At 42.4% G+C, this 23,247-nt stretch overlaps 2 protein-coding genes across 19 annotated transcripts in view; both read left to right on the plus strand.

Annotated features, from left to right (window-relative positions):
- Tia1 (TIA1 cytotoxic granule associated RNA binding protein) overlaps window positions 1–9,793 on the plus strand; it is a 35,252-nt gene extending 25,459 nt beyond the window's left edge. For 6 of the 9 annotated variants that reach the window (XM_036181119.1, XM_036181121.1, XM_036181117.1 and 3 more), the window contains 6 exons: window positions 8–116; window positions 484–579; window positions 699–783; window positions 1,449–1,572; window positions 2,421–2,569; window positions 7,208–9,793. In XM_036181119.1, the coding sequence (XP_036037012.1) occupies window positions 8–116; window positions 484–579; window positions 699–783; window positions 1,449–1,572; window positions 2,421–2,569; window positions 7,208–7,334 (690 nt within the window). In that variant the 3' untranslated portion in view covers window positions 7,335–9,793. Of the gene's footprint in view, window positions 1–7; window positions 241–483; window positions 580–698; window positions 784–1,448; window positions 1,573–1,712; window positions 1,822–2,420; window positions 2,570–7,207 lie in introns of those variants that run through there. The other 3 variants (XM_036181118.1, XR_004944493.1, XR_004944494.1) reach the window with 3 other exon arrangements.
- A 216-nt stretch (window positions 9,794–10,009) lies between these two features.
- C3H2orf42 (chromosome 3 C2orf42 homolog) overlaps window positions 10,010–23,247 on the plus strand; it is a 42,044-nt gene continuing 28,806 nt past the window's right edge. The window contains exons 1-3 of one of the 10 annotated variants that reach the window (XM_036181105.1): window positions 16,821–16,916; window positions 18,322–18,397; window positions 19,196–19,220. The gene's annotated coding sequence lies outside the window, so the exon portion shown is untranslated. Of the gene's footprint in view, window positions 10,119–16,588; window positions 16,917–17,093; window positions 17,623–18,321; window positions 18,398–19,195; window positions 19,221–23,247 lie in introns of those variants that run through there. The other 9 variants (XM_036181112.1, XM_036181116.1, XM_036181108.1 and 6 more) reach the window with 9 other exon arrangements.

Below are 23,247 nucleotides of genomic sequence, written 5' to 3' on the forward strand. Positions count from 1 at the left end.
GGAACAGGATGCAGAAAATGCCATTCAGCAGATGGGTGGCCAGTGGCTTGGTGGACGACAAATCAGAACTAACTGGGCAACCCGAAAGCCTCCAGCTCCAAAGAGTACATATGAGTGTAGGTGCATTGGCGAAGAGAAGCGATGTGGAGAGAGAATACACTAGATTTTAAATGTTAGAGCTGTGCCCGGAGACTTATTGCAGAAATAGATGAGAAGCAGACCAAGACTACTGCTCAAAATGTACTTAGTTTTCATTTTTGTGATTTTAAATAATTATCTCTAATGTCAAGTCTCCTGTTAAATAGAGCATATGGGATAATGTTTATGCATTCTTGGGGGAGGCTTAATCATAAACTAAAATGTAATGTGTGTTTTATAGGCATTTTGATTGAGGAAACCTGCCATTATGGTAGCGTAGTTAATGAGTTAATCCTTCCAAATATGGGTAATGATTTGAAGATAGAAAATGTTCTCTCTTCCCAGCAAACACAAAACAGCTGTCATATGATGAGGTTGTAAGTCAGTCTAGCCCCAGCAACTGCACTGTATACTGTGGAGGAGTGACGTCAGGACTGACAGGTATGGGAGTTTGCCTGTGTGGAACCTTGAAACTAGCTTAAACTGAAAAGCTTCATATTTATTGGTTTTTAATAATGTGAATTATTTTTGTTGTTGTTGTTTGCTTTTGTTCCTAACAGAACAACTAATGCGGCAGACTTTTTCTCCATTTGGGCAAATAATGGAAATTCGAGTCTTCCCAGATAAAGGATATTCATTTGTTCGGTAGGAATAGTTTCTTTCAACGCTTTTTTTTCTTTAGAAATAATTTTAAACATTTAATATAGTGGTTTTCTTAAGAATTTGTGATCACTTACATTACACTTAGAGCTCAAGTACATTCACCTGTATAGCACTGAAACCTGAGAGAGAAACATCTTTAACATATAGCTCTGTGCTCAATTTTTATTCTTTTTTTTTTTTTTTTTAAATTTTTTTATTGACAAGGTCTCACTGTACTGCCCTGGCTGGCCTTGAACTCACAGAGCTCCACCTGCTTCTGCCTTCCAAGTGCTGGGATTAAAATATACTTAAAAGATATATTTTTGTAACTCCCTCTTTCCAACACAAGGCCAACAAAACACAGCCTCCATTAAAAAAAATTTCCTATGCTAGGCCTGGTGGTGCATATCTATAATCATAGCACTTGAGAGGTAGAGGCTCTCTGCAGCTGTAAGATCTTCGAGAAAACATAACAAAGAAAATATGCCACTTTTTTGGTGGGTAGGTAGGGATCATTTCAGAATCTTCTATTTTTTTTCCATGCTTGCTTTGCTTTTTTTCCCCCAAAATGGTAGTCAAATTTATTTTTCAGGATTTTAAAAAATGGTTTGTATTCATAAATACTTAAAAGAATTTGTATTGGTGATTCTTAATATTGTTTCCAATAGGTTCAATTCCCATGAAAGTGCAGCACATGCGATTGTCTCTGTTAACGGCACCACCATGGAAGGGCATGTGGTGAAGTGCTACTGGGGCAAAGAGACTCTTGATATGACCAATCCCGTGCAGCAGGTGAGCGGGTCCTTGACTTTGGGATGGACTTGCTGGGCTAGTAATGAGGTTGCTTGAAAATGAAGCTTGTTAATAACCCTTTTTAATGAGTTTCTAGCTTACTTCATAGTATGTAAGGGCTCTTCCTACATGTATTATAGTTCCGGAGTGGTGTGTCATGGATTGCAGTGGTGACATGATGAGTGTAACCGCCTCAGTTGACTCATACTCACACAGTGGATTTTAAAATGCTCCGCCAAACCTAACAGGGTATTAAATCTTTTCTTAATACTTGGTAGATTTATTCACAATGATATGGAGAACTCACAAGCATGCTTGACCCAACTGAACAAGAAATAAAGCTATAAATATACGTAGGCTTTAGTATTGCCGCTGCTTCTTTTTCTAGGCAACTTTAGTGGTCCAAACTCAACACCACAGAGATTTCTATGAGGGAGTTGTAAATGGAGCATATATGTACCAGTGAGAAATACCCTAAACCACATATGTAGACTTGTTATGTTTCCAGTCTAGAGGAAACAATCAGGCACAGTTAGGAACAGCAAGTTCTATCTTTTATTATTAGTCCTGAGCCTTACAAGGACCGCCATTAGAGCAGCACAGTTTCAGTAGTCTAATGGCACTTTTTTCAGTAGTCCTTCTGTGTTGATGTGAGAGATGCTGAGGGTTGGATCCAGGCCTCACATAGATTAAGCACTCATTCTACCACTGAGCTATATTCTCTCAGACCTATCCTATGATTTTAGTTGTGGTAATGGTCCTGTGCTTTGGCTGTGTAGTGTATTAAGACTGTATATACAAACAAATTCAAGTAATACTAAATTTTCTGTTGTAATTTTACTTGATAGCAGCAAAATCAAATTGGATATCCACCAGCATATGGCCAGTGGGGCCAGTGGTATGGAAATGCACAACAGATTGGCCAGTATGTACCTAATGGTTGGCAAGTACCTGCTTATGGAATGTATGGCCAGCCGTGGAGCCAGCAGGGATTCAAGTAAGCACATTTGCTCTTTGCCTTTCCTAACCTTGGAAAACATCAGAAAGAAATTTAAGTATTGAGTAAATTGTGTGGCCCCAGTGTTAAGCATAATGATAGCACGGAAGGACTTTACCCAAGGGTCACATCTCACCTCCATACGCTCTGTAGCCAATGTGTGCTCTCTCGCGCTCGTTCTCCCCCCACACATACACACACACCGCAAACAAAATAAGGTAAAATTTTACCTACAAATATTTTGCCTTGAAATGTAATCACAATACAAATTTTAGTAATGTTTAATAATAAATCAACTTTTTAGTATTACATTTTGTTTATTTGCATGGCACACATACCATTTTGTACTCATGGTGACCAGGGAAAAACTTCGGGAAGTTTCCTTCTTCCATATGGATTGTAGTGGTCAAGCTCAGGTTCCAGCTTAGTGGCAAGCACCTTGACCCAGTGAATAATCTTACCAGTCCCTATTTTTTGTTTTCTGAGGTAAGATCTGTTTTTGTTTGGTTTTCTAAGGCAAGATCTTATGAAGTCCTTGCTGGCTTTGAACTTGATATAAAACTGAGAGTGACCATGAACTCTTACTCCTCCTGCTTCTTTTTACTTACCCCCATTTTTATGGGGATTCAACAACACACCCAAATTAAATCGGCTCTCTAGTGAAAAGTACTTGATCTTTTCTAAGCTATTCATATGACTGTAGCTCCTTACCTATTTTTTTTTTAATTAATTTATTTTCATATTTTATGTGCATTGGTGTGAAGCTGCCAAATCCCCTGGAACTGGAGTTACAGATACTTGTGAGCTGCCATGTGGGTGCTGGGAATTGAAACTGAGTCCTCTGGAAGAACAGCCAGTGCTCTTAACCACTGAACCATCTCTCTCTAGCCACTTGAATACATGTTTTTGTTTTTGTTTTTTAAGATTTATTTATTTATTACGTATACAGTGTTCTGTTTGCATGTGTCCCTGCAGGGCAGAAGAGGGAGCCAGATCTCATTACAGATGGTTGTGAGTCACTATGTGGTTGCTGGGAATTGAACTCAGGACCTCTGGAAGAACAGACAGTGTTCTTAACCTCTGAGCCATCTCTCTAGCCCTTGAATACATGTTTGTTTTGTTTTGGTTTTTTGGGTTTTTTTTTTGTTGTTGTTGTTGTTGTTTTTCGAGACAGGGTTTCTCTGTGTAGCTTTGCACCTTTCCTGGATCTCACTCTGTAGACCAGACTGGCCTCAAACTCACAGAGATCCACCTGCCTCTGCCTCCCGAGTGCTGGGATTAAAGGTGTGTGCCACCACGCCCGGCAAATACATGTTTTTAAAGATGCGTTTTATGTCTGTGAGTCTCTTGCTTGCATACATTTTTGTGTATCACCCTTCAGCCTGCAATGGTCACAAGAGGGCATTGAGTCACTTAGAACTGGAGTATGGATAGTTGTGAGCCTCCATGTGGATATTGGGAATTGAACCTAGGTCCTCTGCAAGAGCAACAAGTGCTCTTAACCTCTGAGCCAACTCTTGCAGCCCCTGGATATATATATTGTCTACCCACGGAAAAAGACTCTCCTTTTATGTGGATTCCAGCTATCAAAAGACTCCTCCTCTCTGTGTCTGATCCTCTGCCCCTCTGCCAAAGAATTTGGCCTCTGAGAAGAAAAGCCGCTCTAGGAGCTTTTCTATTGGAATTTTCCCAGGGGCCTGCTCTGAGAAGATTCCTCCTAGAGTCCTGGGGAAGATGCTATGTGCACTGTGCTTATCTGAGGGAGAAGAATCTATTTACATTATGTCTATGTTTCTTATGTCCGTTTACTTTCTCTGTAATAAACTTCTATCTACATAGCTACAGTTCTGTCCTGGCACTCAGTCCCCCGTCCCTTCTTTTTCTGTCCTCTCACAGCTTTAGTAAGTTCCTATGCTTTCAGTCTCATCTTCCTCTTCAGTTTCTCTGCCTGTGCTCATTTCTTCTCTTCCCACTCTCTTGACCTGGGTGAATCCTTATTCTCTACAAAAAAACTGCCTTGTTCCTTTCTCTCTAGCCATGGGACTCTGCCCTACCATCTACAGAAACTCTGCCTTGTTCTCCTCTCCTCAGGCCACCAACTCTCTCAGACCAGGAATTCTGCCTCCCCTTCACTCCCACCTGGATATGCAAAAATCTTTTCTTCTGAGTCAGATGCTCTGGATGCCATTTGGCCAGTCTGGGGAAGAAAAGGCTGAGCTTCATTTGCATAAGAAACAAAGCTGTGCATCTACAGTCCCCTGTCTCCTAGGTTCTGCAGGGTGTTACCTAGGAGATCAGCAGTAGGTCTGTATGGCCTAGTAGTGTATGAATGCACAAGAATTTCATAGCAAGAAACAGCTGAATATTAAAAGCTAAATAACACCAAATATTCCTTGATAAAGGGCTTCCCTCTAGAAAAATTCCTTGATCTTTCTAGGTATAGCTTTATTATATACAGCTGGATCGCTATACTCTATTCCTGTGGCTAGCAGCACTTTCCTTCCCCCAAACTTCGTGGTCCTTCACTTGCACCACATATGCTATTGCCGTTGTTACTTGTGTCTGCCCATCAACCAGGTTCCAGTTTATCAAGGACATTTGGACAGCAGGTTTGGTTCCTTATTCCCAAGGTGTAACCGGTGTCTCAAAGGTACATTACAACCTGTGATGATGTAAACTCCGGCATTATCCCAGCCTCTGGTGTTTCTGTTGATTGCCAGTGCAGCCTGGCTATGCTCACATGACCCTGGACTTTGTACAGGCCTGGACTTCCCTATGAGCAGATGAAATGAAAGAACAGTACATATACTTTGATATGCATTGTTCTTTTTTTTTTTTTTTTTTCTGCATGAAAGGTTTGTTCATGCACTGTTATGTCACAGGCCTTATATATCCCAAACGATGCCATTTTATTTTCATTTCTGAAAAACAAACTAGGATTATAAGCATATAATATCAAGATATACTGTAAGGCAGGTGAGGTGACACACACCCTTAATCACAGCACTCAGGAGGCAGAGGAGTGGTAGATCTCTATAATTTGGAGGCTAGCCCAGTCTACATAGCAAGTGCCATGCTAGCTTAGGCAACAATCCTTTAAAAAAAAAAGGGGGGGGGGGTTGCCGCTGGAGAGATGGCTCAGAGGTTAAGAGCACTGACTGCTCTTCCAGAGGTCCTGAGTTCAATTCCCAGCAACCACATGGTAGCTTATGACCATCTATAATGTGATCTGACGCCCTCTTCTGTATACATAATAAAAAAATAAATCTTTTTTTAGCTGGTGATCAAACACAGGGTCTCTAGCAAGCGCTCTACCACTGAGCTAAATCCCCAACCCATAAATAAATCTTTTAAAAAAAAAAAAAGAAAGAAAGAAAGAGATAAAGAAAAAAGATATACTATGTATGTGTCTGAAATTGTCAGATTAGAAATATTCTGTAATGAAGTTGGGTAGATGGCTGAACAGTTAAGATCACTTATTGTTTCTACAGAGGACCAGGTTCTCAGCACCCATAGGACAGCCCACAGCCATCTCTAATTCTAGTCCAGGAGATCCAACACCCTTTTCTGGCCTCAGTAGGTGCTAGGTATTCTGTATACATATATACATGCAGGTGAAAACTCAAATATATAGAAATAAGTCTTAAAAAACAAAAATAGTAAAAAAAAAAATTATTTTAAAAACTAATTCATAGTTTTTCTTAAGTATTAAAGATGTTCTCCCTATACCTAATGATGATTTTTTTTTGAGTGTGTATCTTTTTGCTTTGAGACAGTGTCTCTCGATGTAGCTCTTGACTGGCCTGGAACTCATTGTCCTCAGAGATCTGCCTGCTTCTTCCTCCTGAATGCTGCAAACAAAGAGAGAGGCTTTTCCAATGTGTATCCAGCCTAAGTAGAAGGATGCTTTCTCTGAGTTCAAAGGGGATGAATGTTTATAGATTAAAAATATTGGGGGGGGGGGGGCTGGAGAGATAGCTCAGTGGTTAAGAGCACTGGCTGCTCTTCCAGAGGTCCTGAGTTCAATTCCCAGCACCCACATGGTGGCTCACAACCATCTTAATAGGACCTGACACCCTCTTCTGGCATGCAGTTATACATGCGGAGCACTCATGCATGAAATATAAGTAAATAAAAAAAATATTTTTTTGTTTTTTTGAGCCAAGGTTTCACTGTGTAGCCCTGACTATCCTGGAAGTCCCTCTGTAGACTAGGCTGTCTTGAACTCACAGAGATCTGCTGCCTCTTCCTCCCAAGTGCTGGGATTAAACACCCAGCTTAAAACTATTTTCTTAGCTATAATTTCTAAAAAAAAAAAAAAAAAAAATTTACCCAACTATATATGGGGATTTTTTTGGTTTTGTTTTTTGCTTTTGAGACAGGGTTTTGCTGTGCAGCCCTGGCTGTCCTAGAACTAGCTCTGTGGACTAGGCTGGCAAGGCTTGCACCACCATGCCTGGCTGGGGACACTTATTTTAAGAGAAAATTGTTTTGTGTTTGTTTTCCCTGGCTTAACAGTTTTTTCTCATATTTGGGTTAAGAAAAGGTATGTGTCCTTGTGTATGTGTTACTCACCCCTGGCCTGACATTGTTCTGACGAATTTCCCTCCCCTCTGCTTCTCTCACTTTGTCTAACAGTCAGACCCAGTCTTCCACACCATGGATGGGACCCAATTACAGTGTGCCACCACCTCAAGGACAAAATGGCAGCATGCTTCCTAATCAGCCTGCTGGGTATCGAGTGGCAGGGTATGAAACCCAGTGAGAACAGACTACAAAATGGAAGCCATTGGCTTGACGCTACAGGGAGGGTAGGAAAGCTGTTGTTTACTTAAAGATTTATCAAATCAGTCAGTACAAATGCCAGATAATGATGTATTTATTTAAAAAATTCATTTTTTAATCATGAAATTACTTTTCATCCACATTGTTTTAAAAAGGAACAAGATGGTGGATGTCTGCCAATTTTTGCCTTCATTATCTTTTTTGATAAAGTTTCTCTGATCCTTGTTTCAAAGACAAATGCAGGGATTGCTGCCACTTTTTAAAAATTAAGGGGCAGAAAATTGCACAATATTGAACTTTCCACTAAAGTAGTGTGCATTTTTAGTTTGCATTCCTGATATGATTTAAAACATGTAATATAGATGTAAAAAGAAAAGCCAAACTTGTGCAAAGTCTAGAAGTTCTTTATAACTTTCAGCGTATGCACAGTTCTGTGTTAGTTTGAAAGAGTAGGCATTACATGACCTATACCATCTCCACTGTTAGCCCTTTGGAATTTTTCAATGTAAATTATTAGTTTATATCATTTTGTATCTACATTTTTTTCACAAATTTGTCCTGCCTTATAAAAATTCTGTAACATATTCTTAAATGAAAAAAAAAAAATGATGTTCACTTAGATTGAAAACTTTTCTCAGATGGACTGATAACTGCATTCATCTTGTTTTTATATGAGAAGGTGCCTCAAGGATTCCCTGTTGGATTTGTTTAAAGGGATTTTTATCTTCTGTGATAAACTTTGCCATCTACCAGGAACTATAAAAACAACAGCTTGTGACTAAGGAGACTGCCGTGTGCTAAGTCCTCACCCACATCAGCTTCCCGTGTCAGCATCTACGTTTACATGTGGTGTTTTCTGAGATAGTTCCTTCCGCAAGTCATAGTTTGCAGTTAGCAAACTTTGTATGTTGTTCCCTTCCTAAAGGTGTCCTGAAGAGTTGACATGAGGCGGGTTTTCCGTTTGCATGTGAATATTCACATACGTACTTTGGTAGTCTTTGATACCAACTCATCTGTTCTTGTTTTTCAAGAATTTTGAGACACAAAGTTGTATGTAAAGGAATATATTAATTTGTTGTTTTCTAGTTAGATTTACTTAAAAAAGTAAATCCATTTTAATATGTACAAATGATAGCTGTGAAACTGTAGAATATTCCTCTGTCAGGCTTAGAGTTCATTAAGAACTCCAAAATTAGCCTGAAGGACCAGCCGGGCAAAACATTTTTTAAATATTCAGAGGCCAAAATATGAACAAACAAAAGAATAAGAAACCCTTAAAGTCCTACCTCCTTAAGTAGCCATCAAGGAAGAGGCTCCTCAGCACAGGCTGATGTTGGTTCTTTGGTACCTGACCTCTCGGAGCCTCCACATTATTTCTGAGGTTTGCTCTTTGATGGCATTGTTCTAGCCTTGGGATTGCTAATACATTTCAGAGTCTCTTGGTTTGGTTTGGTTTCAGTGATGACCACAACCTCCTCCTTGACATCAGAGAGGAAGGAGCCCCTGTGAATTGTGGGTTTTGAGACCTGCAGAGAGCTCCCAGCATTTTACTTAGGCCTGTGGAATCGGAAGCATTTCCTGGCCTGTATCTTCCAGGTAGGAGCACATGACTCTAACTTGTTTTCTAAGCCAGTCCTCTTGTAAAGTAGAGCCCAGGAAGACAGCTCAAAATGCATGCTTCTCTGGAGCTCAGTTCTATGCAGTCGTGCTGATGTTTCATTAAGTCACTGTGTATTTTTAAGTACTAATACATTGAAATTTGCTTTATGGAAGATGAATAAATTTTTTAAATACTTGGAAATTTTATTTCTTTGTAAAGTTCTACAGATCAGGGCAGGCAATAAAAGCAGCTTAAAAGAAATACTTAAAAAAATAGATCACACACATCAGGAAACTATTTTGGCTAATTTTTTTTAGCTTTTTTTTTTCCTCCTGACTTTTGTTTCTGTCTTAGCACCCTCAGTATTTTTCTCTATTAAAGAATTTTACTTCCTTTGAAACTCAGACTGCAGGATCATTTGGGCACAAGTAATTTATTTTGTACAGAGGTGTAGCTTTTCTCTTCTTTTGACTCAGTACTGAGAACTTTTATTAGCAACATGTTCTTATTGCACAGATCTTAAAATTCATGTTGATTTGCTGTTGAGAAGGTGGTGGTGACGTGTTCCTGATGAAAGACTGACATTTTAGGAACATGGCTGGCTTTGGTTTAATTTCAGTGTTCAATCATTTAAATCAATTTTCAACCTAAAAATCTTCATCCTGGTATAAGTATCAGGTAAGGAAATCAAGGCTTTTAAAGTGAACTTCCTTGCAATATGCATTCGATTTTACTCTCTGGTACTGTAAAGAACCTGAGTGACTCTCAGTGGGTCATGGAGCCAGTATTCTTTATTCTGACTGTTTGGATATTAAAATTCCTTTATGTTTTCTATGATATGTGGGATCTTCTTGCAGTGATTATTGTGTGTGAGATTTTTTTTCCTGGTGTACTCTGTTGTTACCTAACTCAATCAGGCATTTCGTAAGAGTTCTCTCACCATATCCCAGAAGCCATGGTCCGCATGGGTTCCACAGAGGCTATGCATTCTGTGGGCTTAGGCAACTGCAGCCAGAGTCAAGGCTTCCCATTGAAAACAAGACTCACAGTCCAGGTTTTCCTTCTCTTGTTTTACTCCTGTGTTCACCTTCCTTTTAGATCCGTGCTCTACTCCAGGCTTCCATCCAATCTCAGAGGACGAGACTGCATTCATAGTTAGACTCAGTAAGTGCTGTAGGCGTTATTAAGATGGTAGTTAGTTAGTAAACAAAATGTGTACATAGAAAAATTTAAAAAACAGGGGCTGGAGAGATGGCTCAGAGGTTAGGAGCACTGGCTGCTCTCCCAGAGGTCCTGAGTTCAATTCCCAGCAACCACATGGTGGCTCACAACCATCTGTAATGAGATCTGGTGCTCTCTTCTGGCCTGCAGTCATTCATGCTGTATATATAATAATAAATAAATAAATCTTTAAAAAAAAAAAAAAAAGAAAATTTTAAAAAACAAATCTATCCCAGCACTCGGGAGGCAGAGCCAGGTGGATCTCTCTCTGTGAGTTTGAGGCCAGCCTGGGCTACCAAGTGAGTTCCAGGAAAGGCGCAAAGCTACACAGAGAAACCCTGTCTCGAAAAACAAAACAAAACAAAACAAAACAAAAAAAAAAAAACCCAAAAACTTTCAAATGGGTGATGGTTTCTAAAATCTATTTTTATTGGTCTGGTAACCTGACTCAGCCGATAAAGATGACTGCCACCAAACCTGACGACTTGAGTTTGATACTTGGAACACAGTGGAAGTAGAGAACTCACTCTCAACAAGTTGTCCTCTTACCTCCACGTGTGCACCTACACACACGCACCCGCACACCCGCCATGGCCACAAATATAAATAAATGTTTAAAACTTTTGAGGTTGCCGGGCACACACCTTTAATCCCAACACTCGGGAGGCAGAGGCAGGCGGATCTCCGTGAGTTCAAGGCCAGCCTGGGCTACCAAGTGAGTTCCAGAAAAGGCGCAAAGCTACACAGAGGAACCCTGTCTCAAAAAAACTGTTGGGTTTTTTAAAAAAATATGCATCATATTATGTATGTATCTGTGCTTGTGAGTGCAGGTGCCAGTGGATGCCAGAAGAGAGGATGTTGAGTCCTGGAACTGGCATTACAGGTTGTTGTGAACTGCCTGGTGGTGGTACTAGGAACCGAACTATGAAAGAACAGTACATGCTCTTAACCACTGAGCCTTCTTTCTAGTCCTTCTTTTCTGTTATTTGTTTTGGGATAGAGTCTCACTATATAGCCTTGACTTGCTTGGAACTCAGAATCCGCCTACCTGTGCGTCTGAGTGCTGGGATTAAAGGCCTGTCTTAGTGACTGTTGTATTGCCGTGAGGGAACACCATGGCCAGGGCGGCCTATGACAGGAAATGGTTCATTGGGGGCTGCTTACAGAGGGTCAAGTTGATCATCATCACAGCGGAGAGTGTGGCAGCAGGCAGGCATGGTGCTGGAGCCACAGCTGAAAGGGCAAGGGAGACAGAAAGAGACAGAGCCTGCAGTCATACCTCCAACAAGGCCACACCAAACTCTCCTAAATAGTCCACCAGTGGAAGCAAACAGCCAACCTAATGAGCCTATGGGAGCCATTCCATTTTATTCCAGGCACTATAGTCTGACTGGTATTTTTAAGGATGGACAAGCATCCTCCAAAACCTTGTTTTCAGTCTTAATGAAATGAAGATGTTGCAGCTGAGCAGGATTTTCTCCCTTTGAGACCTTAGTCATATGACTATATGATAAAGGAGGTCAGCTTTTTACCAAGGCCTGGTGATAGATGCCTGTAATCCTAGCACTTAGGGACTTGAGACAGGAGAATGGCCATGAGTTCTAGATCTGGCCTCCATAGGCATCTGCACATATTTGGGGGAGTAGATCTCTTTTAAAAAAGAAATGTGTTTGAGAGGCTGGAGAAATGCATCAGCAGTTAAGAACACTGGCTGCTCTTCCAGGGGACCTTGGTTCAGTTCCTAATGGTGGCTTTGAACCACCCTTAACTCCAGTTTCAGAGCATACAATGTCTTTGTTTTGTTTTGTTTTGTTTTTGTTTTTAGACACAGGGTTTCTCTCTGTAGTCTGTGTAGCCCTGGCTGTCCTGGAACTCAGAGATTGGCCTGAATTAAAGGTGTTGCTTCCACTGCCCAGTCAAGATGCCTTTGAAAGTCACCTAAAGTTCTGAATTCCATCAGTGAGGTGTTTTCTCGCCTGGTTAATTACAGTACAGTGCAAGAATTAAAAGAAGGGACTTGGTCTGTGAGAATCAGTTACATTTTAAGTTCTAATCATTGTGCCTAAGAGATCCATGAAACAAAAATGCCTGTGATCTGCAAGCCCCTTGCCCAAGGACCGATAGTTTCTGAAATGCTGGAGGCTACAGTTTATGGGAGGTGACAAACAATGTTTTTCACTCCCCAAATAAGTTTCTTTGACCCATCTGCACCAGTGTGCTTGATCACATGTGTGGTTGGTTCACAGCAGGAAACACATCAGGATGTACGCTTGGCCCTGATTGGATGTAGGCTGGAGGTATGCTGTATGCTTGCCCTAATTAGACTTGATGGGAAATGCAATTAATTTTGGGGTTTTCTTCTTAAACCCTTGCCATACATGATTCTGGGCCATTTCCCAGGAACCTGAGTATGGACCTGGCTAGAGCCCATCCACCTAGCTGGTATTTAACGAAAGTTTGCTTCAAATTTGGCTTTAAACTGTGGTAGTAGTCTTATTCTCAGTCAGAGGGATTAAAGGCTGAAGAGGAGGCTCAGCAGTTAAGAGCACTTGATGCTCTTGAGAGGACCAAGTTTGGTTCTCAGTACCCACATTGAGCAGCTCACAACTGCCTCTAACTCTAGCTAGAGGACCTGGTGCCCTCTTCTATGCACATGCACTTCATTCAGGTGCATGTACCAGTGGTTCTGGGGGGTCAAAACCCCCTTGGGAATCGCATATCAGATATTTGCATTATGATTCATAACAGTAGCAGAATTACAGTTGTAGTATGGTTAGGGGCCACCACATGAGGAACTGTATTAAAGGGCTGAAGCATTAGGAAGGTTGAGAACCACTGGTATACATATGTACACATAATTTTAAAAGTAATAAAAAAAATGAACATAGAGCAAGTAGTTTGTACCTTTCTGAAATCCACAGGATAAATAGTCTTTGAATAAAAGCTTTCAAATGCAAATGGGTGAATGGTGTGAAGCTGATTTTGGTTACAGGATAAACCCCAGTCTGTATTTAGGTAGTTTTCTAGATATGGATGTCCCTAACTAGAGTCTTCTAGAATCTGTTTTGGATTTGGTAGAGATTGGTTTGTTTTTGAGCCAGGGCCTCATGTAGCCCCTGCTAGTCTCAAACTTGCTGTGTAGGCAGTATTTTCTGATCCTCCTGCCTCCACACCCCGTTTTCTGGGATCATGAGTGTGTGCCACTCTGCCTTGTCTTATGCAGCCCTGAGGAGCAAAGGCATGCTGTGAAAGCTAGCACCAACTGAGCTGCACCCCAGCCCTCATGGCATGTGCCTTTTGGGGTTTCTCCAGGGACCCTCTGCTGCCACACTTGTATTAGTGTGTCTTCATTACCTTCTGTTTACTTCTGTTTGCTGGACCCAGTACTCGCAGGAGTATGAAAGGGGGGTGCTCCCACAGCTTCAGGGATTGAACCTGACTGGGTTAGCAAGGGAATGAAATAAAAACAAACACAGAGATGCACAGAAAAGCTGCTTGTCCAGTGAACTGGACTAATGAAGGAACTCCAGCACTCCAGAAGCCCAGGGTGTTTATTGCGTACAGTTGAACAGAAAGGCAGGGTTTATGGTGTACGGGGTCAAGAGGCAGGTTCAGCTGACGTTGGCAGGAATAGACTCTTCAGAGGGAAGAGCTGTGGTGTCCATCTTCTGTGCACACTGTCCACATTTGCATTCAGACTCCTGAGGAAGGCTTTGCATCTTTCTGAGCCTCACCTGGATTGAAGAGACAGCTCTGCCATTTTCCCATGGGTCTATGGCTAGGGCCTGTGACATAGCCATGTCAACAGCTCACACGCACTCAGGGCTTCCTCCACTGCCTCCCTGGAGGGACCTTCCCCAGGTTTCACAGCTCCTTCCTTCTGGGTACAGTAGTGAATTCTTAAAGAAGGTGGGAGATAGAGAGGTGGCTCAGAAGTTAAGAGCATTTGCTGTTCTTGGAGAGGACATGTGTTTAGTTCCCAGCACCCACATGGCGGTATACAGCATCTGTTCACTCCTGTTCCAGTGGATCCAGGGGCCCTGTGGGCCCTGCAAGCATGTGCACTAGTGCATGCAGGCAAATTAGTCACAAAAAATTCAGAAATCAAGGCTGGGTGTCCCCAGTATTCAGGAAGCAGTCACACGCAGATCTCTGCGAGTTTGAGGCCAGTCTGGTCTACAAATTGAGTTCCAGGATAGCCAGACCTGTTACACAGAGAAACATGAATAGATAATCCTAAGACAAAAGCAGCAGCCACTGGTTGGAGTCGAAAGCTCAAGGGCAGTAGACCTTGTTTAACCTGCTTGGTGCCCGAGTTTTCAGTCCCTAGCAATGGGGTAGGTAAGCCCTGGGTTCTCAGAGGGTCTGACCTGCTCAGAACGAGTTCTGTGCTGGTCCTGAGCAGCTCCCTTGGCTCCCTCATCTGCTGCACAAAGGAATCCAGCTCCTGTTTTGCAGTTTGCTTCTTAATGTGTCTGGACTGGGACTGACTTCACACCACCTCTCTGCTCTTCAGCCCTCACATTGTTTCAAATGGTGCATAAGAGGCCATTGAAACTACAGCATGCCTCTTACCTGTTAGAGTTCAGCTTTTACTCAACACCAGAGAATCCATCTCCATTCTCACATAAACCCTTCAGTGCTACAATGACCTGTTTTTGAATGAACAGTTTATTAGGCAGGAGACAAAGATCAAAAAGAGATGCTGGGGCTAGAGAGATGGCTTAGCTGTTAAGAGCATTTGTTTCCAGGCCCCCAAGTGGTGGGTCACAACCATCTGTAATTATAATTCCAGAGGATCTGATGCCCTCTCTGTCCTCCACCGGCACCAGGTATGTACAGGCAAGCAAAACACCCATGTACATTTTTAAAAGTTGTTTTAATTTTAAGGGAAATGATAAAAGATTCATTAACGGTTGGAACAAAGTAAACATTGGCTAATGACTAGTGGGCAGACAATAGTCAAATAGTAGGTGTACAGAAAGTAACTACTACTTGTGCGCAGCAGGGGGAGGAGGAAAAAGTAAGGGAAACACACTTGCAGCCACAGCTGAGCTCCTAACCCTTTCAAGGAGCCCATTTACTGCAGGAACAGGAATATGCAGGCCTAATGGAAATGGAGAAACATTCCACCAGGTAGGGAGACAGCTGGGGTTGCCAGATACCACAGGGGAAACACAATGCAGTGAAATGGCTCTACTGGCTGTCCTGTATTTATGTCAGTTGGAAGGAGTTGCAAGCTGGCACAGCCAGGGATTCCAAGAACTCTTTAGTGGGGAGAGCATGGTATGAGGGTGCAGCTGACTGGTTTTGAGTACAGGGAGGAGAGCATCCAGGGATCTTTTGTGAACCGCTGTACATTGAATGAGAAAGAAGAGAACCAGCACCCACAAAGGAAGTGCCTGCACATGTCTCTGCTTAACAGCCTGCCACTGAAGTGTAGGGCAAAGGAGAAACTCGCCCCAAAGCCAGGCAGATAAATGCAGGTTTGGAGGCTGGAGTGATGACTCAGTGGTTAAGAGCCCTGGCTGCTCTTCCAGAGGTCCTGAGTTCAATTCCCAGCAACTACATGGTGGCTCACAATCATCTCTAATATAAACTAGTGAGCTCCTTTGTCATGCAGTCAAATAGAGCACTCATATACATAAATAAGTACATCTTTTTTAAAAAAAGAAATTAGGTTTTGGGACTCTACAGTCACCACTTACGATTTTTTTTTTTTGTTGTTTTTTTTTTTGTTTGTTTTGTTTTGTTTTTTTTTGTTTTTGTTTTTCGAGACAGGGTTTCTCTATAGCTTTGGGGTTTGTCCTGGACTAGCTCTGTAGACCAGGCTGGCCTCGAACTCACAGAGATCCACCTGCCTCTGCCTCCCGAATGCTGGGATTACAGGCGTGCACCACCACCGCCCAGCGAATATGAATCTTTTTAAAGGTAACAACAGATGAAAAGTGTAGGGAGGGGGATCATCTCTTCTTTAACTCCTCCCTCCGGTTTCTGAAACAATAGTAGGAAATTTGATCCCACAAAAGGCCACTTCTATAACTGAGAAGAGTAAAATTTGGTCAGAGTAAAGCAATTTGCGTAACAGCGCCACCACCAGTAAGTGGCCCGCTAGCGAATTTTCCAACACACAAGCCTCACAAAAAAGCATTTCTGCTGTCTGGAGTAACTGAAAAATTACTGAAGAATTTAGATTTATTCTGTATGACTCTGAAAAACGAAAGTAAGGACAGGCTATTTCGGCTCATTCCAAGAGGGAAGCGTTCAGGCAATAAACGTGCAAGTGCCAAGGGAGAGAAAGAATCATACAAGTGAAGGAGTAAGAGCGTGACGCAAACTCGAAATTGCAGCTGCTTTGCTAATAAGATAGAGCGTCAGTAGCATTATCTTCAGTACAGAATTGTTTTGGCTCGAAGTAGTCGGGACCACCGGGAAGGTGTTTTCTGTACCTCTAGGTCAAGCTAGGAAGACCACGAACGTGTGACAGCACCCAGACTCTTCACTGCTGCTTCGGTCACTAGATCATGTCCGAAAGGCAGCGCTCTCAGCTGAGAACACTACAAATCCCATCGTGCCTCTCCAGCGGAGGTGGGCGGGCCCTTGTTGCACGTGGGCGACCCTGACCAATAACGGCTGTCGTTACAGCGAACAGTTTGGCCGCGTTTGTAAAAGGCCGCAGCAGGCAAAGAGAGACGCTGTGAGGGCGGTCGCCAGCGAGAGGTCCCTAGAGGTGCGAAGTAGGTAAGGGAACCCTGTGTGCGAGGCCGGCAGCGGCCGGACACGGCCTGGGGTGGGGGTCAAGGTAGAGAATGTATTCTGGGGACTGCGTGTCGGGGTGGTTACACTTCTGCTGGGGCTCACATGGCACCGGAAGTGGGCGTCGTGCGGAGGATGCCGGGATGCAGGTCGCATGGGAAGTGCGTTTGGTAGCCGAATGGTCCCGGAAGCTGTACTTAGGCGCGCGCTCCTAAACAACACTGTGGGTCTGAGGCCCGGATTCTGTGATCTGACAGCAACCGACCTGATCCCCTCACTCAGTAAAGGCCTATGGGCTTTGACGCTTCGGTCCAGTTCGACAGTCTCATCCCTGAAATGGGTAAAATAGCGCCTCCATAGGTCCCTCCAGTGAGCGCGCGTCCTCCAGCAGTTCCTTCTCACCTGGGGAGCGCTAAACACGCCAGACCAGCGCTGCGGCTGGGTGGCACCAAGGCGAAACCTGCCTCGTTCTGGGTTCCCTCTCCCAGCGCCAGGCGCTCTTCATCCTCTTGCTAAGGAGAGACGACCATCCCGAGACCCTTCAGGTTTCCAACGCAGCTCCTTCACAAGTCGCGCTCCTTGTGTATCCTTTTAAGACAGAGTGCAAGCCGGGCTCGGTGGCGCTGCCTGACATCCCAGCACTCGGGAGGCAGAGGCAAGAGGATCTCGAGTTCGAGGACAGCTAGGCTAGGTAGCAGACCCTGCCCTCCCCCAAAAAAAAAGAACTAACTGGGCGTGGTAGCGCATGCCTTTAATCCCAGCACTCTGACTCTCTGGCTGAGACAGGCGGGTCTCTTGAGTTCGAGTCTAGCCTGGTCTAGGAAATCCTATCTCGGGAAGAAAAAAAAAAAGAAGAAGAAAACTCTATAATGAGTCGTAGTGGTATATGTTTTAAAATTCAAATAGTAAAAAGTGAAACGTAATTCTTCGTTTCCTGGGTCTCAAATCACTGAGGCAATAGACATCTACACTGTGTCCTCAATTTCTTTTTTTTAAAAAACGGCGTGTGTGTGTGTGTGTGTGTGTGTGTGTGTGTGTTTCCCAATATGCCAAAGGAGTTGCATTCTGCATTCCCTGGAATTAGAGTTATAGGAAATAGTGTGCCCCCAGATGTGGGTGCCGGCAACCGAACTTGGGCTCTCTAGAAGAGTAATACATGCACTTAACAACTGAACCATCTCTCCAGCCCTACCTCCCCACCACCATTAATTTCTTTTTAAAACAAAAAATAGCATACACAAAGCACTACATCTTTTACACTCCACAGTATGTGTTGATAGGTGCTCCGAATACAGATCTCAGTGGTTTTTAGTGGCTTTACAATAAATAGCATATTACCTGGTTACACTGTTCTTAGTTCTTTACTGAAACTCCTCTTCCTCTTCTGCAGTTAGGAAGTCTCACAGAGGGACTTCTGTGATTTGGAGGCCAGCCTGGTCCACAGATTGACTTCAAGACCAGCCCAGGTGTGCATAGTGAGACCCTATCTCAAAAGGGGGGGGGGGGGGGCTGGAAAGATGTCACAGTGGTGAAGAGTGCATACTGCTCTTGCAGAGGATCTGAGTTCAGTTCCCAGCACCCGTGTCTGGTAGCTCACAACCACCTGTAACTGCAGTTCCGGGAGTATCCAGGGCACTCCTCCAGGCATGCCTGTGTTCATGCACATAGCCTGACACAGGCACACATATACATGTAATTAAAAGCAAAAATGAAAATATAGACACATAAATTATGATATCTTAGAAGTGAAATTGCTAAAGCAAAGTGCTTATTACATATTTTTTATTTACATCCTTTCCAATGGAGTTTCCAATATGCCCACTAACAGTGTAACAATGACTAGTTCACAGTCTGTTAATAAGTAATTACTTTCATCTGTTTCATTACATTGCTGCTTTTTGGTTTATTTGTTTGATTTATAGTGCTGGGGATTAAGTCCAGGGTTTTAAGCATACTGGCAAATACTATCTCTTAGCTTTATTTCCAGCCTTTTTTAAAAAGATTTATTTATGTTTTATGTATACAGTGTTCTGCCTGCATGTGTGCCAGCGGGCCAGAAGAGGGCACCAGATCTCAATACAGATGGTTGTGAGCCACCATGTGGTTGCTGGAAATTGAACTCAGGACCTCTGGAAAAGCAGCCAGTGCTCTTAACCACTGAGCCATCTCTCTAGACCCATTTCCGGTCTTTGTAACTCTTATAAAGTCCTTTCTGCTCTTTTCTGATGGCTTTTTTTTTTTTTTTTAATTTAATTGGTACTAAGGATTGAAACTTACACGCCTCCCCCGGTAAGCACTCTATAACTAAACTATATCTCAGCCCTCTCTTTAAAAAATTTTTTTAGATTTATTTATGTATATGACTATCTGTATACCACCACCCAGATGCCTGGAATCCTCAGACTTGAGAAGATGGCATTGGATCCCTTGGAGCTGGAGTTAGAGATGGGTATGAGCAACCATGTGTGTTCTGGTAACTGAACCCAGGTCCTCTGCAAGAGAAAAAAATACTATTAACCTCCGAACCATCTCTCCAACTTCCCCACCCCCTTTTTTTTCTTAAAAGATTTACTTATTTTTATGTTATGTGCCTGAATGTTTGTTTACATATATGTCTACTCATCACTTCAGAGACTAGAAGAAAGAATAGACTCTGGAGCTGAAGTTACAGGCAGTTCTGAGTAACATGTGGGTGCTAGGAATTGAACCCAGGTCCTCTGCAAGAGCAACAAGTGCATGTAACCGCTGAGTCATCTCCAAATCTCCCTCTTTCTTATCCCTTTAGCATTTGAATTTCATTCTCCCTCTCTTTTTTAAGGTAGTAATAGTTTTATTGAAATGCTATACACATAAAATCGACTTTTTCAAAAAATATTACAATTCAAAAGATCTTGTAAATCTACAGAATTGAAAATCATTTCACAGAGTTTATAATATCTTTCATCATCCTGAAAGAAACAGTGTAACCATCACTACTAAATCCCTCCTCCGTCCAGCCCTGTACCACTAACCTCCTTCTGTTTTTACATATTTTCCTATTCTGGATGTTTCACTCATAGAATCATACAATGTATGGGCTTCTATATTTAATTCCTTCCATGTGGTGTACTGTTTCAAATGGCTAGTCATGAGAAATCTTGCTCAACAGAAGTATCCAATAGAGATTTGCAGATGAAACTGCAGTGAGGCGCCTCTGATGCCCACTACAGTCAGAGGGCTGAAACGAAGACGATTGTGCAGAAATGAATATGAAGCACACAGCCCCTTTGGAAAACAGCTTTTCAGGTTCTGAAATGTCATGTTCAGAGGAGATAGCCATGTTTACTGTGTTTGAACATTACATAATGTTTACATGTATTGAGCTATATAGCCCTGCATTGTGGTACATACCTGTAATCCTATCACTTAGGAGGCTGAGGAAGAGGATTATTAAGGTTTCCAGGCTTGCCTAGGCTACATAATATATTCTAAGTCACAGAATAAAACCCTATCTTAAAAACAAAATAAAAGAAATAGTATATAGTACCCAATAAATTGTACTACCTCCAGTCCAATATAAGTTTTTTTGGCTGTTTTTTTTTTTGTTTGTTTGTTTGTTTGTTTTGTTTTTTGAGACAGAGTTTCTCTGTGTAGCTTTGCGCCTTTCCTGGAACTCACTTTAGAGACCAGGCTGGCCTCGAACACACAGAAATCTGCCTGCCTCTGCCTCCCGAATGCTGGGATTAAAGGCATGTGCCACCACCACCTGGCCTTTTTTTTTTTTTTTTTTTTTTTTTTGCCAGTATAAGTTTATGTGAAAACATTTGACTACACAAATATTTGTCCCAATAATCTCAGCACTATGTATTGTAGCCAAAAACTTAGGAATAAGCCAAGTGTCAGTTGACTGATAAGTGGATAAACAAACATGACTTACTGATACACTGAAATACTTCATTTAACAAAAAGATTTTACAGGAATTAGAATAATAGCTCAGCAGTTAAAAGTGCTTGCTAGTTCCCAATACTGGTATCAGGCAGCTGGTTTTTTTTTTTTTTTTTTTTGAGCTGAGGATCGAACCCAGGGCCTTGTGCTTGCTAGGCAAGTGCTCTACCACTGAGCTAAATCCCCAACCCTTTTTATTTTGTAATTGTATATACAGTGTTCTGTCTGCAGGCCAGAAGACGGCAACAGATCTCACATTACAGATGGTTGTGAGCCACCATGTGGTTGCTGGGAATTGAACTCGGGACCTCTGGAAGAACAAGCAGGGCTCTTAACCTCTGAGCCATCCCTCCAGCGCCATCAGTCACCTTTTTAACTGCATGTTACTCCAGCTCCAGAAGATCCTACCCTCTTACTGGCCTCTGTGCATATATTCATACAGACAGATACACAAATAAGAATAGATCTCTGAAAACATTTTGAGAAATTGGCTATGGTTGCTCATGCCTTTAATGATTAGATTAATCCCCGCACTCAGGTGGTAGAGGGAGCTGATTCTTATTAGTTCCAGACCAGTTTGGTCTACTAGTGAGTCTCAGGCCAGCCAGGGCTACATGGTGAGACCCTGAACAAAACAAAAAGACTACTTTATTTACAAGCTAATACAAATAAGCATGTATATGTGTATTTGTAAATTTGTTTCTCCATTATTTTATGCACAATTGGCAGTATATTATACAATCTGATTTTTACCTACATATTTTTTAAAGAATCACAAGCAGATTACCTTTTTTTTTTTCCCTTTTAATAAAAAAGCATGGGGTTGGGGATTTAGCTCAGTGGTAGGCCCTGGGTTTGATCCTCAGCTTTAAAAAAAAAAAAGAGTTAAAAAAAAAAAAGCATTAAGTGGCCGAAAAGATGGTTCTTATGGTGAAGTTCCTGCCTGCAGAACCCTCATATAGAGGAGCCAGGCACAGAGGTGCATACTGTAGTCCCAGTGCTTGGGAGGCAGAGCCAAGAGCATCCCTGGGGTTTGCTTGCCAACCAGACTAGACAAAATGATGAGATCCAGGTTCAGTGAAAGACCCTGTCTCAAAAACTTAGGTGTAAGGCTAGAGATGACTCAGTGGTAAAGAGCATTTGTTGTTCTTGCAGAGGACCTGAATTCTGTTCTTAGAACCCACATGGTAGCTCACAGTCACCTGTAACTCCAGTTCCAGGGCATCTGATGTGGTGCACATACATACTTGCAGGCAAAACATTCATACACATAAATCTTTAAAAAAAAAAAAAATACAGCCAGGCAGTGGTGACGCACGCCTTTAATCCCAGCACTGGGAGGCAGAGGCAGGCAGATCTTTGTGAGTTCGAGGCCAGCCTGGACTACAGAGTGAGATCCAGGAAAGGCGCAAAGCTACACAAAGAAACCCTGTCTGGGGGTGGGGGGGACCCACAATGGACCAGGTGTGGTGGTACAGGCCTTAGTCCCAGCACCCAGGAGACAAAAACAAGCAAACTCTGGGAGTTCAGGCCAGCCTGGTTTACATACTGAGTTCAAGATAGACAGGGCTACATATAGAGACCCTATCTTAAAAAAAAAAAAAAAAAGAAAAGGTGTGAATCAATTGAGAAGGACACCCATTGTCACCCCCTGGCTCCTTACTTGGGACAATGCTCATATTTACACATACACAGGAGACAGGAGTATTAGTTAAGTATAGCTAGGCAGTGGTAGTACACACCTTTAATCCTAGCACTAGGTAGGCAGAGCTAGGCAGGTCTCTGTGAGTTCGAGGCCAGCCTGGTTTACAGAGCAAGTTCCAGGACAGGCTCCAAAACGACCCAAGAGAAACCCTGTCTCAAAAAGCAACAAAAATAAATAAATAAATAATAGTGTTATAGACACTGAACTTAAGAAGCTGAGGAAGCAGGTCAGTGAGTGTATTTGCCTAGCATCCACAAAGCCCTGGATTTGATTCCTCAGCACTGTATAAACTGGGCATTATGGCACATGCCAGAAATCTCAGTATTTGGAAGTTGATGCTGGAGGACCAGAGGTTCAGAGTCATAGGAAGTTTGAGGCCATCTGTCTCAAAAATAAGTAGTGTCAGGGCTGAACAGATGACTCAGAGGTTAAGAGCACTGACTGCTCATCCAGAGGTCCTGAGTTCAATTCCCAGCAACCACATGGTGGTTCACAACCATCTGTAATGAGATCTGGTGCCCTCTTCTAGCCTGCAGTCATACTTGTTGTATACATAATAAATAAGTAAATCTTTAAAAAAAAAAAAAAAAAAAAGTACTAACTGTTCTACAAGAGGATCCAGGTTCAATTCTCAGCACCCATATGGCAGCTCACAACTGTCTGTAACTCTAGTTCCAGGAGACCTG

Source organism: Onychomys torridus, chromosome 3 (genome assembly GCF_903995425.1).
Source record: "Onychomys torridus chromosome 3, mOncTor1.1, whole genome shotgun sequence".
NCBI lineage: Eukaryota > Metazoa > Chordata > Mammalia > Rodentia > Cricetidae > Onychomys > Onychomys torridus.